The sequence below is a fragment of the Corvus hawaiiensis genome, chromosome 2 (genome assembly GCF_020740725.1).
Source record: "Corvus hawaiiensis isolate bCorHaw1 chromosome 2, bCorHaw1.pri.cur, whole genome shotgun sequence".
Classification (NCBI taxonomy): domain Eukaryota; kingdom Metazoa; phylum Chordata; class Aves; order Passeriformes; family Corvidae; genus Corvus; species Corvus hawaiiensis.
The window spans coordinates 46236882-46259963 of record NC_063214.1 but is presented as its reverse complement, the minus strand read 5'-3'; the positions used below and the strand labels follow the sequence as shown (position 1 = coordinate 46259963).

At 38.4% G+C, this 23082-nt stretch overlaps 1 protein-coding gene across 4 annotated transcripts in view; it reads left to right on the top strand.

Annotated features, from left to right (window-relative positions):
- Window positions 1-23082, top strand: part of GUCY1A2 (guanylate cyclase 1 soluble subunit alpha 2) — a 144771-nt gene that overhangs the window by 12528 nt on the left and 109161 nt on the right. For all 4 annotated transcript variants that reach the window (XM_048294698.1, XM_048294697.1, XM_048294699.1 and 1 more), the window contains exons 2-4: window positions 3518-3579; window positions 4065-4186; window positions 16245-16963. In XM_048294698.1, coding sequence (XP_048150655.1) covers window positions 3518-3579; window positions 4065-4186; window positions 16245-16963 — 903 coding nt within the window. The remainder of the gene's footprint in view (window positions 1-3517; window positions 3580-4064; window positions 4187-16244; window positions 16964-23082) is intronic.

The window sequence follows — 23082 nt, the reverse complement described above, 5'->3', positions numbered from 1 at the left end:
ATTTTAGGGAACTTGTCTATTCTCTGCCATACAAGAGGTCAGTCTGAGTATCTCCAGTGTTCCCCTATACCTTATATATCATCATGCCATCTGGAGCTCGGATGTGATCTGGTATGGCAATCATTGGATTAATTTACAGTTAGGAATAGCAATAATTTGTCTTTGTCTGTAGGCACATGAGCTGATAAGACTATTCCTCTTTGTGATGCATACAAATATTAATCATCATAATCAAAAGGAATTGTTGACATTTAATTGTTTAAGTAATACTCACTGGTTTACATTTACATTAAATCTTTTAATTTTAAGTAGCCATGAAGTTTTACAACCTCACCAGTAAATAAGTGGCACTGAGCACCTAAATGGCATTGCAGTGAAGGGAGGTGTATGGTCGAAGGCTATCTTTTACCTCCTTGAGTGGTAGAACTGTGCTTCTGGGAGATGTCATGTGTGCCATGCTACTAGGAGGTTTAGCTATTTTACCTCCATCCAGTCTTGTTACTGGATACAGAAAAGAGGTGGAAATGTTTTCCTGGTCGTTCTCTGTCTCATGGGCAATGCATTGTCAGTAGCGGAAGAAGTAATACACCAGACTGCCCTTGTAGGCAGCTGCAAACAGGTGTCATATCTCTTCTCACTGTTTTGTTTAGACATGGCCCTGGTTACAGAATTACATCTGTGGCAAAATGACATTCACCAGTGATGAAATACAGCAAACTGAGAAGGTGAGCGTAGCAGCTTTTTAACGACGCACAGCAACATGCCATAATAATTCTTGTCAGAGATGGAGAAAGACTTTGTGACTCCTTGGATCTGTTTTTGTTCTGGCTCTGAGCACATTATATCGAGCTCTGTTTATGACTCGTGTTTTAATAGTAAATCCTATTTTTGTCTGTACTTAATTTCTAAGATTTGACAGGAGTTGCTAGTGAAAAGGGGTGGGAGTTCATGGGGTTGTTTAGAATTGTCTGACAACAACTAGGCAACTGATTTAGCTTTTAGAAGAGAAAGATAACATGGGATTTTTTTTTTTTCCATTCAGACTGCAGGAGAAGGGATGTTTACCATTGAAATAAGTTCAGGACTAGGAGATCACTTGTATTGTCAAATCTTGAGGTAACCAAAATGATTTTTCCCTGGTTAAGGAGTGCAGTATGTGTGCCAGGCGTGAGAAAGACAAAGACAATTAATGGACTATTGCTCAGGTGTTCTAAGGTGCAAAACTTGAGAATACAAAAAGCTGGTTTTCTTCCTCTCTGCTGTGGTACCAAGCATTGCTGCCTTCCATATGCTTGCTGTAAAAGTACTTTGGGACAACCAGAATGGAGATTTAATTTCACAATCAAACATTTCTATTATTCCCTATTCATGTCAGTGGAGTTGCCGGTGGAGTACTAATGTTCTCTCTGTAGGGGCTGAGGGAAATGCTGTATGGAGATGGGAAATGGCAGCTCTCACTTCTCTGCTTAAAGCTATTCTGTTTTGCTTTGTTGCTGCTGTGAGAAAATACATCTTTTCTATATGTGAAGAGTGGATTTTTCTGCCTGCTGAGCACAGGAAAGCTTCTGAATCTCTGTGAGAACATCCTATGAAATATGTTTGTAGTCCATTAGGCCTGAGGACTTCAACATCTGCCATACCACTGAGAAGGGGATGTTTTTTTGGTATGTGATGATTTCACTCATATGGTGCTTCCATTGCGTTTTACAAGAGAACATGCAACTTTTAAATCCTTTTGGCACAGGTAACTTAGCTCCCACAGAGAATTAAAGCGATTATCTGATATACAGTTAACAAGAAAAACCTATTTCAGGGTTTGCATCTGTGTTGAGTTTATTTTTTTTTTTCATAGGACCATAGAATAGTTTGGGTTGGAAGGACCTTTAAAGGTCATCTAGTCCAGTCTCCCTGGAATGAGCAGGGGCATCTTCAGCTAAATCAGGTTGCCCAGAGCCCCATCCAACTTGACCTTGAATGTTTCCAGGAATGGGTCACCTACCACTTTTCTGGACAACCTGTTCCAGTGTTTCACCACCCTTGTAATATAAAACTTCTTTTTTTTATCTAGTCTAATTCTATCCTCTTCTAGTTTTAAACCATTTCCCTTGTCCTACTGCAACAGGCCTTGCTAAAAAGTTTGTCCCCCTCTTTCCTCTAAGCCCTCTTATGCTCTTGTTAAGTGCATGCATTTTTTTTAAGTTAAAAGTGTAGACGCTTATAGTTTGGTACAAGAGAAGAAACTTTTTGCAGTTGTACAAACCTAGTGTAGCCTGGTATACACTTTCTTCTTCCTGCTGTCATCAGGCCAGATGCCTCCTTCTGCAAAGGAAGGCAAGAGTACTCATGAGCAAGAGTAGGTAGAAAGCTCAGCTCTTGAACTGCTGAATCTGTAGGTCAGTAAGCAAAATTTGAGACTTTCAAAAGTGATTGTGGTTTTAGAATGAAATTCCTCTAATTAAGGGGCATTTTGACTATTACTTTCTAAACCAATTAGATGTCTATTCCAAAAGGCAGGAAAAGACCTAATATCTCTAAAATTTCAATGTGTGTTGTTGTGAGTCTGATCATAATGTCCATGTGTGTTTTTGATACAGTAGGAAAGCTTATAAACCCCATTTGTGCATCGCTCTCTGACTTCTGGCACCAGATCAAAATAGACAGGTGAAGAACCTCAGATTTGATTCAAACCTAGTAATTTTGGAGGAATAATGTTTTGCCATAAGTGACTTGGAAAATTCAAGAGAAAATTACATGGATATCACATGTGCTTTATTTGCCCAAAGATCTCTCACGAATTCATTCAAAATAATAATAGCCTCAACAGCAGTAGTAGTATAGAAAATAAACATTTATATACATAAGTATTTTGTTGAACACTGTAGTAGTAGTAAGAATGCAAATAAAGGCAGTTATGCACATATGTAGTTTGGTGAACACCTATTAAAGTGAAATAGCATAGAAGTGCTTGAAGCATGTCATGATTTTCTTTTGATGAACTTGACTTTCCTGATAATTTGAAAGATGACTGAAGAGTCGTAGTTTGTCAGGAAAGTAAACCAAAATAAATTGCATCTTTATAATGTTCTTTATTAGAAAATACTCTAGGGAGCATAGAGAGTTAAAAAACTCAATGCCTTTTCCTGGTCATACTTTCATCACAAAATAATAGCATTTTCTTGCAGACTATTTCAAATTAATTATTTTAAATTAGTGAGATAGTTGGTGAGTGATAGTTTTTGAGAGCTGTTTTTGAGAGTGAAGTGGCTCCTTTGTTATGTGCAACTAGCCTTATAAGCAGTATTAATTACGCCACATTGTAAAACTCTTCCTATTTAAATGGTGAAGTAAGATACAAGGAATGAATAATAATATTTTGTATCTGTTGTTGCGATGGGCATATGGCAGGTAGAAGATAAAGAGGAATAAAACTGGAGAAAAATAGTGCGTTAAAGATCTGTTAATTGAACTGTGCTACAGTTCCCTAATCTCACAATTTTTTAAAATTATTCTTCCGTAGCCCCAGACCATTCGGCAAACTCTTCAAAAGACACTGCAGCATTTTGAGCATCAGGTTATTGGGTAAGTGTTAATGTGAGGTAGTGAAAGGTGCATGGTAATGTTTTGCTCTGTGCCTCCCAATTCACAGCTCTGCATGATAAGCTTTTTAATTTAATCCTAAATTTTTTCTCTCAAATTCTTAAAGATGCTTTGGAATAACCATACATAATCTGGATGTAAATGGTAAACTGCTGTTCAGTCCTGCTTCTGTACAATCCCATCAGATGATGACTGCTTAATTAACTGTAATGTTTCTTATAAAAAGAGAATAGAAAATCTTTTTCAGTCATAGAATATTAGGCTGGAAAGGGACCTCAAAGCTCATCTAGTCCAACCTTTCTTGACAGAAGCATGGTCTAGACAAGATGGCTCAGCACTCTGTCCAGCTGAATCCTGAAACTGCCCATCATTGAAAGGTTTTAATCCTTTGCCACCACTTCGGAAAGACATTTGTTGACTTTGCGTTTGTATAAGGAGTTGTTATAACTTTATTTTTTTTTCTGTAGTTACAGAGATGCAGAGAAGAATTTTCACAATATATCAAACAGATGCTCCTATACAGACTACTCTGGCAATGAAGAAACTGAAGATGTCTCAGGAATTCTCCAGTGTACGGCTAATGTACTTGGTAGGTATTTTTTCAAGGGAATTTGTTTCCTTTAGTTGGAAGGAAAGTTTACTGACCATCCTAATGCCAATGATGAAGCAAGAAATTTTTGCTCCAACCGTGGAAATTTAGGATGTAGGCAGCAACATAACAGTGCACTGTTACTACATTTGTTTTCTTTTCTACATACATTTTGAGTCTTTAAGACAATTCAGACTGATTGTCAGTGAAGACAGTGAATGTGTGTTGTGCAATACCCAGTGATTAGAGAAGTTTCAAAGGCTTTTGGCAAGTGGACTTGCTTTGGAATTATCTCTGGTGTTTTTATAGGGGTTCTGCAAAACAACAGACACTTCTATCATTTGTGTGGACAGAGGGCCTGAGAAGCAACAGCAGGGTGTACCTGAGACATGAAATATTCTGGAAACTTAGATTTTCTTTGGCAAGAAGCACAACACTGAAATCTGACTGTGTACGATAACTGAAGATAAGATTTAGCTTTCCATGTCAGGGGAATATGGTGAGGTGATACTCTGCTCACATTCTGGTCTTTACCATTGTATCCTGCTGACTTCAAATACTTTTGGAGGATATACATTGTGTATCAGTCTTTTCTACTGCAAACTGTTAAACAGACTTGGTGTGCTCTGTGAAACAGCAAACATGTTGTAGTTGAGAGATGACTGTGTTTCACTGACTTTCAAAATGCTTTTTTTTTTTGCTATCTGGTGCCTTATTCTGTAAAATACTAGATGCTGTCAGGGATGTTCTGCATGCCTTTGACTGCTGCTAGAAGGAGTTGGCATTTTGTATTTTGCATGTGTGGTCATGGAGAGAATTTACAACAAATTAAATTTTAAACATGTCCAGTGTTAGTTAGCTTTTTTCTTTATTTTAAAATATTTGCATGTTATCTCTCTAAAACAAATGCTATGAGTGATATGGCAGGACTCATGCAAAGCAGAGACTTTTCATGTTACCAGGTACATCTTAATATCATAAAAAGCCAGACTAGACATTCAGTACTTGTTTCACCATGACACAAAGTATGTGTTCTAAGAAACAGTTATGAATAATTTTTCACCTTCATAGTGCTTTTAAAGCAATATGTTAGTACTAGTACCTCAGCATGGCTGAGTAATGTGCAACCTTTTTCTTCAGTGGTATCCTCACAGTGCGTGTTTATTAGGGGCAGACTGGACTTCGGGGACCAAAGTGTAGGGATAACATCTAAGCATTACTATCTTGGGGAACTATTAAAGTGGGCTTTGTTGAAAATTAGTTTGCAGAGACTTTTTCTTGGACAAGTTCACCTCTTAAAGAATGAGTTCTTAGCAAAAAAAAAACCCCATTCAGTATGAGCAAAACACTGAGATAATTTAAAAGCAATGCTTCTCCCTATCTGGGAGAAGAACGTAAGGGAATGAGCAGTTAACCCAGCTTCTTTATTTTAATTGTAGCTCCTATCACAACAGGTAAATAATTAATGGAGGCTGTGTAATTAATTCTCGCATACGCAGTTATTTTTTGGGCTGAATAAGAACTGGTAAGAGCCGCCTCTATGAAAGAGGGATGTAACCACTGAGGTATGTACCTAGAACAACTGGCATTGCTGAGGCAGGAGGAAAGCATGGATCTGACTGTGATGAAGGCTAGAGAAACTGTTGGACCAAATCTGGCTCTTAGTTTGTTTATATGAGCAGTAAGAGGCACTTTCTGTCGAGGGCTGGAAGAAAATATTTCCCTAAAGATGCTTGGAAGCAGCTTCCTGCTCTCTGACCTTAGAAACTGCCAACATGATTCACCTCTCCCAATCCTCTAACCACCTCTAAAATAGTCATTTGGCATTCCTTATTCATCAGAAGAGTGTAAATGCTGAGATCATTGGTAAGCTTGGAAGACTGTGAGCAGATGCTTCACACTGTGGTCCTGGTGCTTACACTGCTCGCAGGAAAGTGCTGACTGCAAGCTGTTCACGGAGCTCGATGCATGTGATTTATCATGTATGAATACTGCTAACTTTCCTCTTGTCAAGTCAGCACTAAAGTGTGTTACCATCTTCCTGCAGTAGGGACTGATTCTCCTTGTCCCCTTGCTGAGTTGCTCCCGCTACAAGTCTAGACATCAATAGAAGTCTCCCTGCTTTAAACCACTGTAATTAAAGGAACCCATGTCCATCATGTTCACATGCTGTAAACTGTGTCTGATACCAGATGAATTACACAGTTTTCCTTTGCAATGACAGCTTCTGAGGCTGGAATATTTAATTTAACTTTCTATCCCTTCAAAAATAGTCCAGACAGCTTCATGATGGACTCTGCTTTCATTAATTGGTGCATGCATACTTTTATAGTGTCCTTCATAAGCGTATAGAAACAGAGAATCCTTTAGGTTGAAAAAGACCTTTAAGATCATCAAGTCCAATTGTTAATGCAGCACTGCAGAGTCCACCACTAAACTGTGTTCAGAGGAGATTGACAGTGTAGGTTTGAACTTTAGAAATAATGATAAGAAAAAGATTTCCATGATGAAGTATGTTCTGTGGATTACTACCACATTTCTTTCTTAGGTGACTATAAACTTATACTGAGGTATGTTAGAGAGAAAAGTTGTATCTGAAGAGATTTCCTATTTGACCTTGGGCAAGTTTTTATTCTTTCTGTGCCTCAATTGCCTATCTGTATAATGGAGATAACAGGATTTTTTAAATCCTTTAAACCATATGTCAATGCTATTCAGATTTCAACCTTCTTGAAGTGAAGACAATTTCATCCCCCTTGTACATCCTGCATTTTGAGCAAAGTGACTGCTTTTGTCCTCATGATTTAAAGTAATTTGATTTAAAGTAAGATTAGAGTGTGCATTTTTACTTAAGTGCTGCCAGAATAAAGCAGAAGACCTTCATGTAGCTGCAAATTAAAACTTTGGCAACAGGAAATTAGGGATGAAAACTTTTTTTGTTGTTCTGTAACTACTATTGTAAGGAATTTATTCCGGGACATAAAGCCTTCATGACCTATCTCCTGTTTCTTTTTTTGGCAGATATTCAAAGAAGGTCTGTGCTACTGAACTTTACAAAGTAGCAGAGAAATGCCCGATTTTCCCTTTTGAACCCCACTCAGTACTTCTGATCTATCACGTGATATTTCTCACATCCCAAATGCAGGAGTCAGATAAAAACTGTACAACCTTCACCTCACCTCCTCCAAACACTCTTTTCAGACACTGCAAACAATTAATGTAGCCTTTATGAACATGAGCTATTTATTACTCTTCAGTCCTTCACAGGGAAAAAAAGAGAAAGGGAGTTTCACTAAGGCAGTTACCAGTCTTTTAAATGGCATCGGTATTTCCTTTGGAGCCTCTTTGCATCTTGCTGAGGAACTCTGTAATCTGTTCTCACTTTGATAGTAAAACTAATGAAAAGTAACCTAAATTCACATAAAAAGAGCTGTTGTGCAAAATCTGCAAAGCAGCAGTAGCTGTTCATACCCAGTCTCTAATGACATGGAGGAAGTGTTGTCTTTGAAAGCCCATTTGTGTGTTTTAGACTTCAGTATCTAAATTGAAGGTACTGCAGCACCACGTTAGATACACTGTATAAATAACACTTGGTCACACAGTCGGGAGTTACAAATGCACTGGTATCAGATCGATGTTTCAGCAGAAAGGCCTGGAGAAGTAATTTTACCCATCTGACTTTCCACTGCTTAAGGTACAGAAAAACATTCTCCCCCATTTTTTAAAATTCAAGCAAATAATTTATCCAACAGGGTTCTTTTTCATCTCTTACAAAAATTTGGCTCCTAAAATTTTACTACAGTTACCTCATTTTCCTTAAAAAATGCATGGCACATGTCAGTGGCTGTTAAGTCAGCTCTGCATGTGGACTCTGGTGTATTGCAAGAATTTTTTCTATTAGGCATTTGTAACTTATGGGATAATAATGGCCTTTCTTTTGATTCTGCTTCAGAGAGTGGTGTGAGGACTCTGCTTGTCTGTCTATCTTTCTGGGAATCTTCTGTTTGGAGTGTGATACCATGCAGTTGCAATTCCCTAGGGATTCCCTAATCCCCTGCTGATAAGTTGTATGGAATCCTGGCCCAGAGCCCTGTCCTGTCAGGGAGATAAATCATGTTTCTACATTCGGCCTCCCCAAGACACCGAGGAGGAGGTGGAATTCATTGTTAGTGTAAGGTTTTAGAGAGTTCTTGCTCTGGGTGACATTTGCTTGTCACTACCAAAGAGAACATGTGCTGCAGGCTGCTTTATATAGGGCAACTCAATTTGTGCCTAAATATATCTTGCAGGGCTGATCCTTCATTTAGTACAAAGGGCATAATTCCATAAAAGTAATTTGTTCTCTGTACATTTGTCAAAGTTAAAGATCTGTGTTTCCTTTATGAAACTAAGAAAATCTCAGCTCTTACATGAGGCAGTGGCATAAAACTGTGTCAGGGCAGGTTTAGGCTGGATGTTAGGAAAAGGTTCTTCACCCAGAGGGTGGCTGAGAGCTTCACTGATGTGAAAGCTGTTCAGTTGTTATTGCTCCACTGCTGAGCACTTGGGAAGTGGTCATGGCACCAAACCTGACAGAATTCAAGAAGTGCTTGGACAATGTTCTCAGGTACATGGTGTGATTCTTGGGGCTGTCCTGTGTAGGAGTTGGATTTTGATGATCCTTCTAGGTCCCTTCCAACTCAGAATATTTGATGGTTCTATGATACTCTGTTGTTAAAGAGGAATAAATTTGGGATCATTCTGGTAACTATTAAATAACTGCTGAGAAATAATATATTTGAAGAGGCAGGAAATAATTGAAATGGAGTTGCCAGGACAGATCTTAGCCTACCATGAGATTAGACCAGGTGTAGTATTTGGAAAAGGTAAACAAAGGTTTGGCACACTGACTGCTTGAGAGGTGTCTGAGAACTGTAAATGCTTCTATATTGAAAGTATATAAATTTCTATCACTTCCCTTTGCACTAAGAACTGCGGATAGTCATTAGGATGCAACTAATTTGGGATCCATGGCCTGATTTATAATTAAAGTTGTTGGTTTACAAACGGCGTAAAAGGAAATGTTACACGGCCCAGAGGACTGGCAATACTAATGGATTCTAATAATACTTTATCCTGGGGGGTCCAAGCTATACACACAGGGCTCCTGTTATTGAGCAGATGTTACAGTGCACTGGCAACACAAAAGTAATCTAAACAAAAAGCACGTAATTCATGTGATTTCAAAACTGAGATGAGTACATCTCAACTAGAAAAGGACAAACATTTATGCCAAATGGCCTTAGACATCCCACTCTTCTCAAATCAGAGCTATTTATTGTTAGAAAGCAGATGAACTACCAGCAGATAATGAGCGGTTTGAAGTTATGATGTACAATAGCATCTTGTAGAAGTCTATTTATGAAGAACATATTCTGGCCATGATTCATTGACTAACTGTAGGTGTTTGTCTTTATCTGAGGTACTGTGAGGCATCTTGTGGCCTCTGTCAAACCTTCAAAAATGTGTAGGTCTCCCTTAGGTCCCACATCTTGGCAGATACAGTAACGATCTGTTGGTTCTTTTGTAGATGTCTTGGATGCCTTACGGAGACTCAAGGAGTATTAGATTTCTATATTTAGTCAGATGAGTTGAGCCCTTTATATATGTGAGGAGTTATGAGAGATGATTTTGCATTTCATGGGAAGAGTTTTTAGATTTCATTGCAATTTATTTGTTCCAGGAAGTGAAGTTCTGCTCCCTATGTTAATTCAAAGACATATATATTTATTTTAATGGAAAAAAAGCAAATGAAAAAAACCCTTATTACTGTTTAATCTCTAGAGTTTGCATGAAGCAAACCTGGTCGGCGTAATTTTTAGGAATTGCCAATCTAATGATTGCAGTTTTCATTTAATAAGCCCTGTGCAAATATAAGAAGTGAGCTTTCCAAGTTGTGGTGGGGGACATAAAATCATGATAATCTGGCTTCACGTAGCTTGGCGTTGCTTGCAGAATTGGCTGCTACTGCGAGCACTGTATGAGGGCAAAAGCCCCTTCTGCTGCCTGTTCATAATGTCTCATCTGAGCTTCCTGTGTCAATAGTTTTGAGCAGAATCTTTTGTATATATACTGAGAACAGGTGATCAGGTCCTCACCAAGAGGCAGTAATTACAAGGGTATTTCCATCATTGGTCAGAGGACAAGGAAAGAAAGCAGCTCATTCAAAGTGGATAAAATAATACAGATGAACATGTGTCAGGAATTCTTTTTGACAGTAGTTCTCATTTATATTCTGTGAAATCTTGAAAGATATGCGGGGCTTGTAGGTCACTGTAGGAGAAGTGTTGTACAGATTTTACAGTTGTGTCACAACCAGATGTAAGGGCATAAAATGATGTTACTGTATTTATATAAAAACCACCAAAAAGGTAATATAAAAATGCTATATGGGTTCCCAGGATGATATAAATTCACAATCATAATGAAGTAAAATCAAAGTCATTTATACAGTAATTAGATACTGGCATTAAGCTCGCTTACAATCTAATGTACCTTCGGCATTAGTCTGTACACCAGAAAACCTTTTTTATTCAGAGACTCAAAGTTGCTTTCCCTACCATCTGAAATCATTCTTTGGAATTCTGAACTGCCACCTGTCTTTCTGTCCAAAGGTCTGTTTAAGAGAAAGATGTTAGTGATGCCAAAAATTTGATAATCCAAAAGCATTTAAGAGATACTTGCTATAACTGAAGGTGGCAAATTCTACTTCTGTTCACAGTATGAGGTCTGGAATTGCATATTTAATTGTTCCAGCCCCTTAAGGTTTGATATTTACAGATTCTGAATGGTATCTCAGAAAAAAAAAAGATATTTTTCAATGCCAAATGAGTCAGATGCTGGCCACTCTGCAGCCATTGTCTTCATTATTTAGTTTTAGGAAAAACTGGATGGCTTGTAACTGCTTCTGCATGCTGTACCAGTTAATGGATTACTTTGATTTTTTTATCACATCGTTTATCTTCTGATTGTTTCTGAAGAGCCTATGATTTGTGATTTTCTTTACAGGAACAGATTCTTATCTAATTTCTCCACTTCATAATGTACAAAATACTTAAAAATATTGTACTAATTCCTTGACATTTGGTAGAGTTTTTGCAGTTTACATTAACTGCTGAAAAGAAAGTGAAGACCTTTTGCTAGCATGTTATTACAGGATGAAGTCATCTATTTCTGCTCCAGTTCAGTGAAATACTTAATTTGTACTTTGAACCTGTGCTTAAAGACTTTGGTAATTTTGGATCTGCCTGACAAGTATAGGATCTCTTCTCTTACTGTCTTTGAGACATATTTTCAAAGAATAATAATTAGTCATAGATCCCAAAGTGCTTTTCAGTGGAGGCCTATAGCAATATTTTCATTCTGTCGTTGCTTTGCCTCTATTTCCAATGTGCGTGTTTAATTTCTCTCCAGTATGGACTAGAATAAAAGTGACATTATAAGGAAAAGCAACAAAAAGAAACTTCTGAGGAAGAAACATTAAAATTAAGATGTGTGATTTGTCCTCCCAGCTTAGCTTAAGTAGTAGGAGCACAGTAGATCCCCCTCCAGGATGAAAGCAAATTGAGACCAGTGGATTTCTAGAGCTTCATTCAGTATATTAGTAGAAGGTTTGTAAATAGCAGAAGCTCAAAAGAACGAATTACTTCAGTTGGGGAGTAGCAGAGTGTGTTGGGATGGCTTCTGGTTTATTTTAAATCTCTACCATTTAGTGGAGCGTCTTGGTGAAACCAAGGAAGACCTTTACCTCCATATCAGTTGCAAGCCAGTGCTCATTAGGAAGCCATTTCGGGGTCATACATGAGGTGATAAGAGAGTGCAGTGGCCTCTGTATTTGGGAGTGCTGGGCCCTCATACAGATAGCAAATATTTTTTTTTTTCTGGGAAGCTGAATGAGAATTTTGCTTAGAGGTCCACAGTGAAAAAGAAAGAATGGAAATGCCGGCTTTTCAGAATAGAATAGCAAATTGTCAGTTTTGATGAACAGAAGTTGACTCACATTTTCAATGCCATATTCAATTTGAATTATTCCACTGCAAAATCAAACAGAAAAACAATTGAGCGTGAGATGAGTTTGAAAAGATTGGACTTTTTATGTAGATGCAAAACCTGAAGGTTATAAGAAGATTATTTTGATTTTGTTTGTCTTTTCTCAGCATAAAAGAAAAAACCAAAGGAAATACCATATACGTTGAAATTGGAAATCATACTGAATATAATATTTAAAGATAACAACTAGCCCGCAGAAGTCTCCAAATGTAATAAAGTATGCACTATAGAGCCAGTGACTTCTGGGATTCATTTTTTTAGCAAGAAGGTTTTTCTACATGTAATAAAACTATCTCCCAATCTGGTAATGTCCTGAATTTATCTGGGATAGAGTTAATTTCTCCTCAGTAGCTGGTACATTGATGTGTTTTGGATTCAGTATGAGAATAATGTTGATAGCATACTGATGTTTTGGTCATTGCTACGTAGTGTTTATCCTTAGCCAAGGACTTTTTTTTGTGTCTCGTGCTCTGCCAATGAGGAGGGGCACAAGAAAGCTGGGAGGCAGCACAGCTGAGACTCAAACTGTCCAAAGGGACATTCCACACCATTAGAATGTCATGCCCAGTATGTGAACCGGAGGAGTGACCTGGATGGGGACAGGGTCTGACTTTGGTGGTGAGAAATTGAATTGTGCATCACTTGTCTTATGTGTGGGTTTTTATTTTTCTCTTTTTCATCATTATTACTACTTACTATTATTATTATTGTTATATTTTCTTTTTCTTTCAATTATTAAGCTGTTCTTATCTCAACCTACAAGTTTTACTTTTGATTCTCCTCCCCATTCCACTGGGCTGGGGGGTTGAGCAAGTGTCTGTATGGTGTTAGTTGCCAGCTGGGCTTAAACCACAACAGGTATGTATAGAAATAGGGGTAGGGAATCCACAGAAGATATGCAAAAGATTTGGATCATTTATATGGTAGCAAGTGAGAAGGTTATAATGAAGTATGTACAGAATTAGTGGTATGTGAGCATCTGTTATCATCTGTTTCAATAAGAGAGGCAGGAATAAGTCAGTAAAAATACCTTTCAAATATTCTGTGCAACTTTACACAAAGGCATCACTGAAGCCAATAGCTTTGCAGAGAAGTCCAGAAAAAATTAGTTTGCATATGTTTGTATAATAGGAATTTTTAAAATAAATATTTTTAATTCAAAGATAAACATCATGCTTCATGCAAAAATTGATGTCTTATTGGATAAGGCTTAGGAAGAAACTTCCTTGCAAGGTACATTATACTTTTTGGGTTTTGAAGGTTGTTTGACTTACTTCAATTTTCTTAGTATATCATAGTGTCTGTTATTATAGAGAAAATTCAGACTAACACAGACCAGCAGTTTGGTTGAGTTGGGTCATACCCATTTTTCTATTAGAGCTAATCTGATTTTCTGCTGGTACTATGTGTAACTCAATTCAAAGCTCAAATGTTTTTAAAAGTAGTGGCACGTCCTCAAGCCAGGTCATTTACCTGAGTTTCATAGTATAATTCATGTTGCTTGGAGTCAGTATGTTGTGTCCAGACTGAATGGCCAGTTCTCCAGGGCGGACAACAAGACCAATCTAAGACAATCAGCAAAACCTGAGGCGGAATACTGAGACACAGTTCCCAGTAATGATAACGAGACGAGGCTCGCATTCGTAGCAGCAGAGTCCAAGAGTGATGAGTTCTGCAAACCTCATTCCCAGTCAGTGGCGCCAGCGCAGCCGAGTGCTCCGCTGTAATTGTATCATACACTTGAAAGGCACTTCACCTGCGCTGCCTCTTCGGGCAGCTTTGTGCCATGTATTTGGCCATTTGTATGAATAGCCCAGGGGGTTCTGATGCTGTCCTGTTCCCATGCTTTCAGAGCCTCTGCAATCTTACAGCTTTGGGTGCCCCTGCTAGACTGCTCACTTCTACACACAAACTTCTAAAGCTGCTCTCACTTCACTCTACAGAACGATGAGATTTGAAAGTATGAATATCTGTGTATACATATAAATATGATGATTTCTTAGCTACTTCCTATTAATATCCAGTTATGACATTTTTGGTATGGGTTAGAATTTAAATTTTTTTGGGTTATAGTGAGTATTTTTTGGTAAGATATTACAATACCATGTTATGCAGACGTAATGCTAATGAGTCAGGAATTGGCACACAGTCTTCTGAGTCAGGATATTAGGGGGCATTGTGTACCAGAGGTACTTTCTTTTGGCTTAGCTGCAGAGCTGACCATCTGTGGTCATAAAAGATCCTGGGAATATTTTTGTAATAACTTAGTTTAGTGACCAAATTTCTTTATGAGTAATGGCATCTGAATGAAGTTTCCCAAGTAATTGCTATTACTTCTTTTATAAAATATGCTTTGTCATGTTCTCATGTTGTCATATTTATATATGTAATTTACTGTATTTTAATTTGCTATTAATCACATAAAAGGTCCAAACAAAATTATCATTGCAGATTGCAAAGCTGGGGAACACTGAAATCCCTTGTGAATATTGACTGTGTTAACGAAGCCTGTGTTCAGACACTGCCTTGAGATTATTAAAGGTTATTGTCTGCAAACAACATGACTTCTGCCCCTGTTATACCTCGGGTATAAAAGTCACTAAGCACTCTGCTCTTCCCAAATTAAAAGCCTAAAAGCAGTCTAAACAATGAAAAGTTCAGTGATCTGCTGGGATATTACCAATGTTATAAACCATGCTGAATACACATTAAAATAAAGGGCCTGCTGTGCCCTCAGGAAAGAAATAACTGCCCTTCATTTCTGTTCAAATGCAAGATAAATTTTAAGGAGTTTGACTAGTTGACTGAAATGTAATTCTATATGATTGCAATGTAGTGAAGAAACTGTGTTGTTAATTCCTATATTAATTTCCTTTGAAAACTCTGGATATTTGTAATTCACAGACAACTGATTAATATTTCTTTTTATACTGTTACATCTTAAAACAATACAAACATCTGATTAATTTTGTAACTCTACTATGACATGGGGATTATATACTGATGAAACTTAATAGAGTGTATCTTTCTTGAAATAAGACAGAGGAAAATGCTTTATGACCATCTCAAAAATATTTTTTGTAGGTTATCCTTAAAATGGTAAATAACAAACTGGAACAGGATTTGATACACATTTCCATTACTGGTATTTTTTCATCCCTTCAGCAGTGCCAGCCTTATCACCTCTGTAAATTAAAACCTTTTGAATTTATGTGATAGAAACTTGAAGTGATGTTGTGAGATATCACAGACCATCTATTAGCTATGTAGACTGCTCTTAAGAGGCAGGGTTTTTTTAAAGATGGGTGAGTGTAGGTAGAAGCTTAAAATGAAAAGGCTTTGCTCTCCCTTGCAGGCAACAAAAGGAGTAATTATTTCTTTGTATCTTGTGGCAGTGCCCAATGCCTATAATGAGAAAAGTATTTTGGTTAAAAAACCCCGCAAAACTCACAATCCCCTTTCCCCAGCTATTAAAAGTGTAATCTGACTGCAGGGCTTTACGGTGTGGATGGAAAGCCAGACAACTGACTTTGAGTCCCAGAATCTTATTCTTCAAGCTGGGGAGAGCTGGATCCTTCACAGAGGCAGTGAGCAGAGAGGCTGTAAGAGCAGGAGCCTCATTTGTAGCCAGGTCTGCAATGGAAGGGATGCAGCCATGCCTGGGTGCATTCCCACAGTGGCCTGGATGTGACATGCAAAAGTCAGGGAAATTGTAATGAATACTGGTGCCAGTGGGGAAAAGCAGACAGACCCACTAATCACTGGCTGGGACAGAAAGCTGAAAGAATGAGGACTTAAAAAAATGGCTTCTAGGATTATTCCAAACCACCACAGAAACCTATGGATAGGTGTCTAGTGAAAAAGCTGCTCTCCCTGTTTTGGAAAAGTAGCAGGCAAATAAAGAAAAAAGGCAAAATGTGACACAGTAACAATACTATGTTGTTGATATTAGTGTCTCATTGTCCTATAGGTCTGAAGTTTGAGGAAATGCAAGAAAAGTTTGGGGAGGAATTCTTCAATATCTGCTTTGACGAGAATGAAAGAGTTCTTCGAGCTGTAGGTGGGACCCTTCAAGACTTCTTCAATGGCTTTGATGCTTTGCTGGAGCATATTAGAACTTCATTTGGAAGACAGGCCACCCTGGAATCTCCTTCTTTCCTATGCAAAGAACTCCCTGAAGGCAATCTCATGCTTCATTATTTTCACCCACATCAGATTGTGGGATTTGCAATGACAGGAATGATAAAAGCAGCAGCAAAGAAGATTTACCGCTTGGAAGTAGAAGTAGAACAGGTCACAAATGATAAGCTGTGTTCAGAGGGGACAAACCCAGGTAACTGCAGTTGTTTGACTTTCCTTATCAAAGAACATGAAAATGCAAATACCACAAAAGCACTTCCAGCAGGAACTTCCCAGTCCCCCTTAGACCTGAGGATTAGCATTAGCACTTTCTGCAGAGCTTTCCCCTTTCACCTGATGTTTGATCCAAACATGCTGGTTCTCCAGCTTGGAGAAGGTCTTAGGAAGCAGCTCAGATGTGACACTCATAAAACCCTGAAATTCCAAGACTGCTTTGACATAGTCTCTCCTAAAATCAGTGCCACGTTTGAACGAGTTCTCCTGAGGTTATCTACACCCTTTGTCATTCGGACCAAACTTGAGGATTCTGACTCTGAAAGTAAAGATAAGGTAAGAATATTAATTTGGAAGGGGATGTGCTTATATGTGTGTCATGGGAGAGGATTTTTTGCTCAGAGAAAAGCAGCTCAAGTCCTGTGTACTCTGGAAAGCTCACTCATGCCTTGCAAACAGGGGTGAAGTGATATTCCCCAGCCAAGCGAATATTTTCCTAGATGATTTATAAGCTTTGCCTGTGAAGTTGTAGCAAATAATGGTATTTCCATTCAGAAAATTCTGCACCGTGGGATTGAACAGTACAACTTGAATAAAAGGGTGAGGAATTTTGCAAAATGCTCATATCTAATCCATAATTTCACTCCAGCTATATTATTTTAAGAATAGTTTTAAAGCCATTTACTAGGGACTAGCTTTAAGTATTTATTCTGAAGGATTCTCACTGCAGGTTTCACATTGCCACCTTACTATATCTTATTTCCCTATTTTGGAATGCTGCTTTCCTGTAAGTTTCTTCGTACCTCCCTCCCTGCACTCAAGGAAACCAGAGGTGTAAGTGGTACTTATCCCAGTTTTATTGCATTCCAGTCATTCAAATAGGCACTTGTCCTCCTACACAGCCTCATTCCTCAGTGTTTTAGGAGAGAGCTGCCTTAACCAGTGAGCCCTATGTTGAGTTCAGTGCATTCAGCTGAGTAGGCTGAGAACATGTCTTTAGTGTGGAGTTCTCCAGTGGCTGGATGGAATTTGTCTCAATGCCTATCCTTGAATTAAAGGAAAGCTTTTTGGTGTGAAGTAGGGTTCCAAGTTTTATGCACCAAAGTACTTGTACTTAATGCCAACATTAAAACTTGCTTAAAGCCTTGAAAGTCTGTGTGGGTGCCTTGGAAATACTGCTGCCCTGAGTGGAACTGGATGATCTTTAAGGTGCCTTCCAACCCAAACCATATTATGGTTCTGTGATTCTATGATGATTCAAAACATAGTTACTTCTTACAGCAGCAATATTTCCAGCTCCTCTTTGGCACTATACTTTGGCAACTATAAACATATGTCTGGTGCATTTTCCTCCGGAAACATGTTCCCCCAAGAGAAACAAACTAGTGCTTTTATTCTGTATTAGTTGATGTAACTCAACCTTTTAAAAACCAAAAGAGAGTTTATTTTTCAGAGTCTGTCCTCAGTGTCGCCCTAGCCTTTAATTACAAAAAGGAAACATGGTGTGAAAGGGATGGAGGTGTTGGATCTGAGCTACCTTATGACACACTTGTTTCTCCTTTGAAGGGGTCTGGTTTCATGATGCTTCATGTGGAACGTGCCTGTCCCTCTCAGAAACCTTCTGCTGTCCCAGGACAGAGTCATAGCCCTTTGACTGTCTTCTGCTCTTCACATGTCTGCTGTAAATCACTCTGAAGAGGAAGAAGGTTTAGGTGGGGGAGGGAAGCTTTCAAAGCCTTTTTCCCTATTTAAATCAAGTTAAACACACAAAATATTCTCTTACCTGACAGGTTTCATATGCTTGTGGCTTGCTCTTAGGAGAAGTGGCAGGAATGGGGCTTGCTGGAGGCAGGATTTTAGATTAGTCAGTACTAACACCCAGAGAAGCAGGTAGAAGGGGATGGCAGTAAAGGAAATCCTTTGCCTGCCAGCAGTAAGGAGAAAAATTGTATCTTGAAAAGTAAGGTGTAAATGAGAGGCAAAAGGGTGATGGTGGGGTGCAGGGGAGCTGTTGTGCTGCAGGCACGGGAATTAATTGGAGAACATCAGTTTATCCGAAGAGGTATTTTCCTCCATCTCACCCATTTGATAAGCATTTTCAAAAATTTTTTGCTTGTGAATAGTTAAAAAAATCTCAGCATGTGATGCATTTTGCTAGATATTCCCTTTTTTTTTAAAAAAAAGAAAGCTGCACAGATTCATAAGCTGTGGTTGACTTGCTTACATAGATTTTGAGAGGAGGGACATAGCAATACAGTTTATGTCATGCTCAGTCCTTTATGGATAAAAAAAGTAGACTGAGCCTTGGGAACGGCATGCTGTATTATTTTCCCATAGCTCATGTCACTCATTTAGCTCATTTTGGAATTCTTTTCAATTTGTCAACGCTTGTTTGGAAGTTGAGTATTAGGCAGGTAGATCAGTGGCTGTAAGCATGACCTTGCTTAAAAGTCGCCAGTAACTGACTTAGACATTTCCCTATTTCTCTGCCACACAGCTCTATTCAGTTCATACTGAAATAGCATCCCACTTAGAGCTATTTATCTTTTTTAAAAACAATAAATCTGACTCTGCTATAACCAATTCTTTTCAGGCTTGGTTACCTTAAACGGCAGCTGTAGGCATATGACCTGGACAACTCTGCTGCAGTGTTGAAGCTGTTCAGATGTCTTATTGCATAAAAAAAAAAAATTAAAAAAATTATTATTCAAAAATAAATTCAAAAAATAAATTCAAAAATAAATTTACAATGAACAGAAGATGTTCCAGCCTCTTTTCAAAAGACGTTTATTTTCATTTCAATACATAAATTATATATTTTTTCAGACTTGCAGTGAGAAAGACAGAATAAGAAAACAGTTTTCATTTAGTCCTGACATCAGCTCTGTGTTCAGATGAAAGTAAGTCACAAATTGTGATCTTTCCCTAACTAAAAACCTACAAGCAACATAAAAAAACCCCACCTGTGCTTACTTTCAGGGTGTTTAGTGCTTGTCCAATTTATTTAAAGGCTCATTTGTGTGTTTCAATTTACTGGTATTTGAATCATTGGAATAAATAAGACTATCCTAAATTTCTGATATAAGGCCTGTGAGGTCTGTGTCATAGGTAGCACTTCCTGCAGAGCTGTATGTGTGCCTTTGCAGAAGCACAGCCTCATGCATTAATATCTTAGCAAAGTTTTGTTAATTTGGTATGTCCCCAGCTGTCCTCTGGAGCTCAGAGCATTTACAGGATCCCATTGTTCTAGGGGTCAAACAAAAAAAAAGAACTCCCCACATGAAGAACATGGACACCTAGCTTTAAATGCGATTCCCAACGCCATGTCCAGTTTTCCCATGCAGCTAAATGCTTGTTCTTGGGTTTTTTCTTATGGTGTGGTACTACCCAGATGCTGAAGGGCCCTGCTGCTGTACTTCTTATACAAACATTCTGTTGTTTCTCACATTTCACTCTAAGTTTTATTTAGTTTCTTTTTTTTTCTTCTTTGGGTTTTTTTGGTGTTTAACCAGAGACCTTCACTAGCATCCAGTCAGATTTTCCAAATTTTGGATATTTTCCCTAAATAACAAAGTCACAATGTTTGCTGTTTAACCTCTCTAAGGAAACTCATTCTATACCTCTCTATGGGAGCAATTATTTATTGCAACAATAAGAAATAAATTTATTGTGACAATTAACCATTTGGGGTTGATAGCTTATGGCTTCACACATGGTTAATGCAGCAGTACTTCACAGAAGTTCAGTGAATGTTAGTGGAGTCACATATGGGATAAATTAAATTAAGAGGGCTGAGTCTGAACTCACGTGATGGAGTGTTCTGAAATCCACGTCAATCCTTCACTGAGGTGAAGGTGCTGGCATGCGAGGGAGCTGCTAACCCAGTGGTGAGTTGTGCATGCAGTGCACATTGGTGTCCCCCCACCTTTTCTTGCCCAGACAGGGGCAGGAAGCTCCCAATAGGTACATCCTGAGTGCGCTCATTTTCAGACTGCGCTAATGAACACGGCCTTCTGTGACATGATATAAATACTCATCTCCTTGGCAGTACAGTGAGGTGGCTGGAGCTGCTTCAGTTTTTAGCTGAACGGGAACACAAGGAATGACTCTCCTGCTTTCCCTCTTCTGGCTAACGTCCTCCTCACGTGCCACTCCTGAGCCACCAGTGCTGGGCCGATTGAGAGGAGGTGAGGCTGCCCTTGCAGGGACGCACTGTCCCTGAGACCTTGATCCAGACCCAGCCCTCTTGGTGCACAGATCGACAGGAGGAGCCCTGCCAGCCCAGTTCGTGGGCGCACCTTTCTGAAACAGTGACATGGCATGCAGTTGTCAAGAAAGTTGAAAGTGAATCATGAAAGAAATCAGGTTCCCTGCCATATACTGTGCAGCTGTATTTTCCTTATATTGCTGCTCTTCAGCTCAGATTAACAGCCCTTTTCCACCTTTAAAATAAATCAGTTTTTGTCAGGATACTCACTGGCCTTTGACTTAGGCCACTGAGGGCTTTGGAAATTGTCTAAGAACCTAAATGCACCTAAAACTGCATTACTGGAGATGTCCAGACCTTTTTTTCTGATGGAATGTATTTGCTTTGAATATTTTATTAAAACCATAACTTCCCAGTTAACAGTTCAGCAAAATGTGTTCTGGCAAAAAAATTACTTTTATTTATATATGTGAGTTAAAATTTTTTTCAGTAATTTTAGACATGAAATACTTTTACTATGGAAAAAAGTCTGTGTTACAAATTATAATACAACATTTAAAATACAAAACACTGGGTTTGATGAAAATGACCCTCTGAAATTTTTATATTGGAAGAAATTCCAAATGCCACATATAATTCAGATTTTCAAGAAATATAATGATAAAATGTCCAGCAGAATGGTAGTGAAGGCTTTTTATAGCTCTATTGATGCTGCAGGCTGTCTGGGCCAGCACCTTGTCTGTTGTCAGTGGGGAGCAGAGGTTTAGCTCTCACGAGATGAAAGCATGTCCTCTTGCAGTGGTATCCAGGATGTGGCATGGGATAGCCCCCTCAGAACCAATCCTCCATAATTTTCTCTAGCACCTTTTGAACCAGGGGAAGTTCATAGTGTCAGCTTCTGTGGCATCCTGTGGACATAAGGTCTACTGTTTATTAGAAACTGTGCAACTTTCAGGCAGGTGCGGACATTGAGTATGGAGTGGAGCAGCTGGCAAAGAAGCCTGTTTGCCCCTTGCTTCAGTAAAGCACTTTCCCAGTGTGTTTTCCCAAGTGTGTTTGTTGATCACTGAAAACTGTAAAAAATTAACGCTTTTTAAGTGCCCGAAGTATGTTGTCCCCCTTTTTATACTGAGAATCAATTCTTTATCTCCTTCTTCTGTATTTTTAGCCTAGACCAATTGAATGAAACAAGAAGTCCTGACACTAGCAGATTAATTTAAAAGCCACTGTACACAATCTTGTGTTTTGCTTTTGCTCTGTAACTGTTTTTCCTCTTCTCCTAATAAAATTAAAATGAAATAGCCTGAAAGTCATTCTGGCATAAGGGACATCTGTCACTTATGATCTAGAAATTGTAATTTTTCCTAGAGCTGATTTATTCACAGTCAGTCAGATTTTGACACTAAGCTCCCATTGCTCTGTAGGCTCATGGAGCTCTTGGAATCCAATTTGTGTCTTCTGTTTCTGCTAATGCTAATATTCCACCCATTTGCTTGTCAAAATATGTATACACTTTGATGGTTTTGAAGATGAATTGGATTGGCTGGCTTGACTGCTTCTAGAGATTGTGATGGGTTGTGAGAAACAACAGATGACATGACTTACCTTACGCACAGTTGTGCAGAGCTTTAATAACATTGTGAAACTGGCCCAGAATTGTTAATATTTCTACTGTAAGACAGGCCAATGAAAATGTCATTTTGAAAGTGTTTTCAGTGATAGGACTTAAAAAGTGTAGCAATATAAAGGTAAAATACTTCCTTCTTATTTACATTAGCTGAAAAACAAAGAAACTGTTTGGAAATTGCTTTGTCAAGTGAAGTGACTATTAAAACAATCTGACTCCATGGTAAGCTCTTCCCTCTTATGATTTATATAATTTTTTGATAAGGAAGCTGGTTGGACATGAAAATGGCCATACTTCTCTATTTGCTGCAAAACCTTTGAATGGGTTTCTAAAGCACACTATGTCATAACTGGAACAAAACGCATTTCATTAATTTTTATATTACAAGATGAGAATACTTAGACACAACTCAGTTTGATTTTCAGGAATGTATTTTTTCCTACCTCTTTGTTCCACTGACTAAAATTAGGTGTTGGCTGTTCACAATACATTTTCATGTTTTTCCTCATTTGCTTATCTGAGTTCTTGAGTGACTGTGCTTTTCATGCCATGTAATCTGAATGGGTGTGATGTCAGTAAAAAGCCCTTTTCCTTAGGATGGTTGAATTAAAGCAGACACAT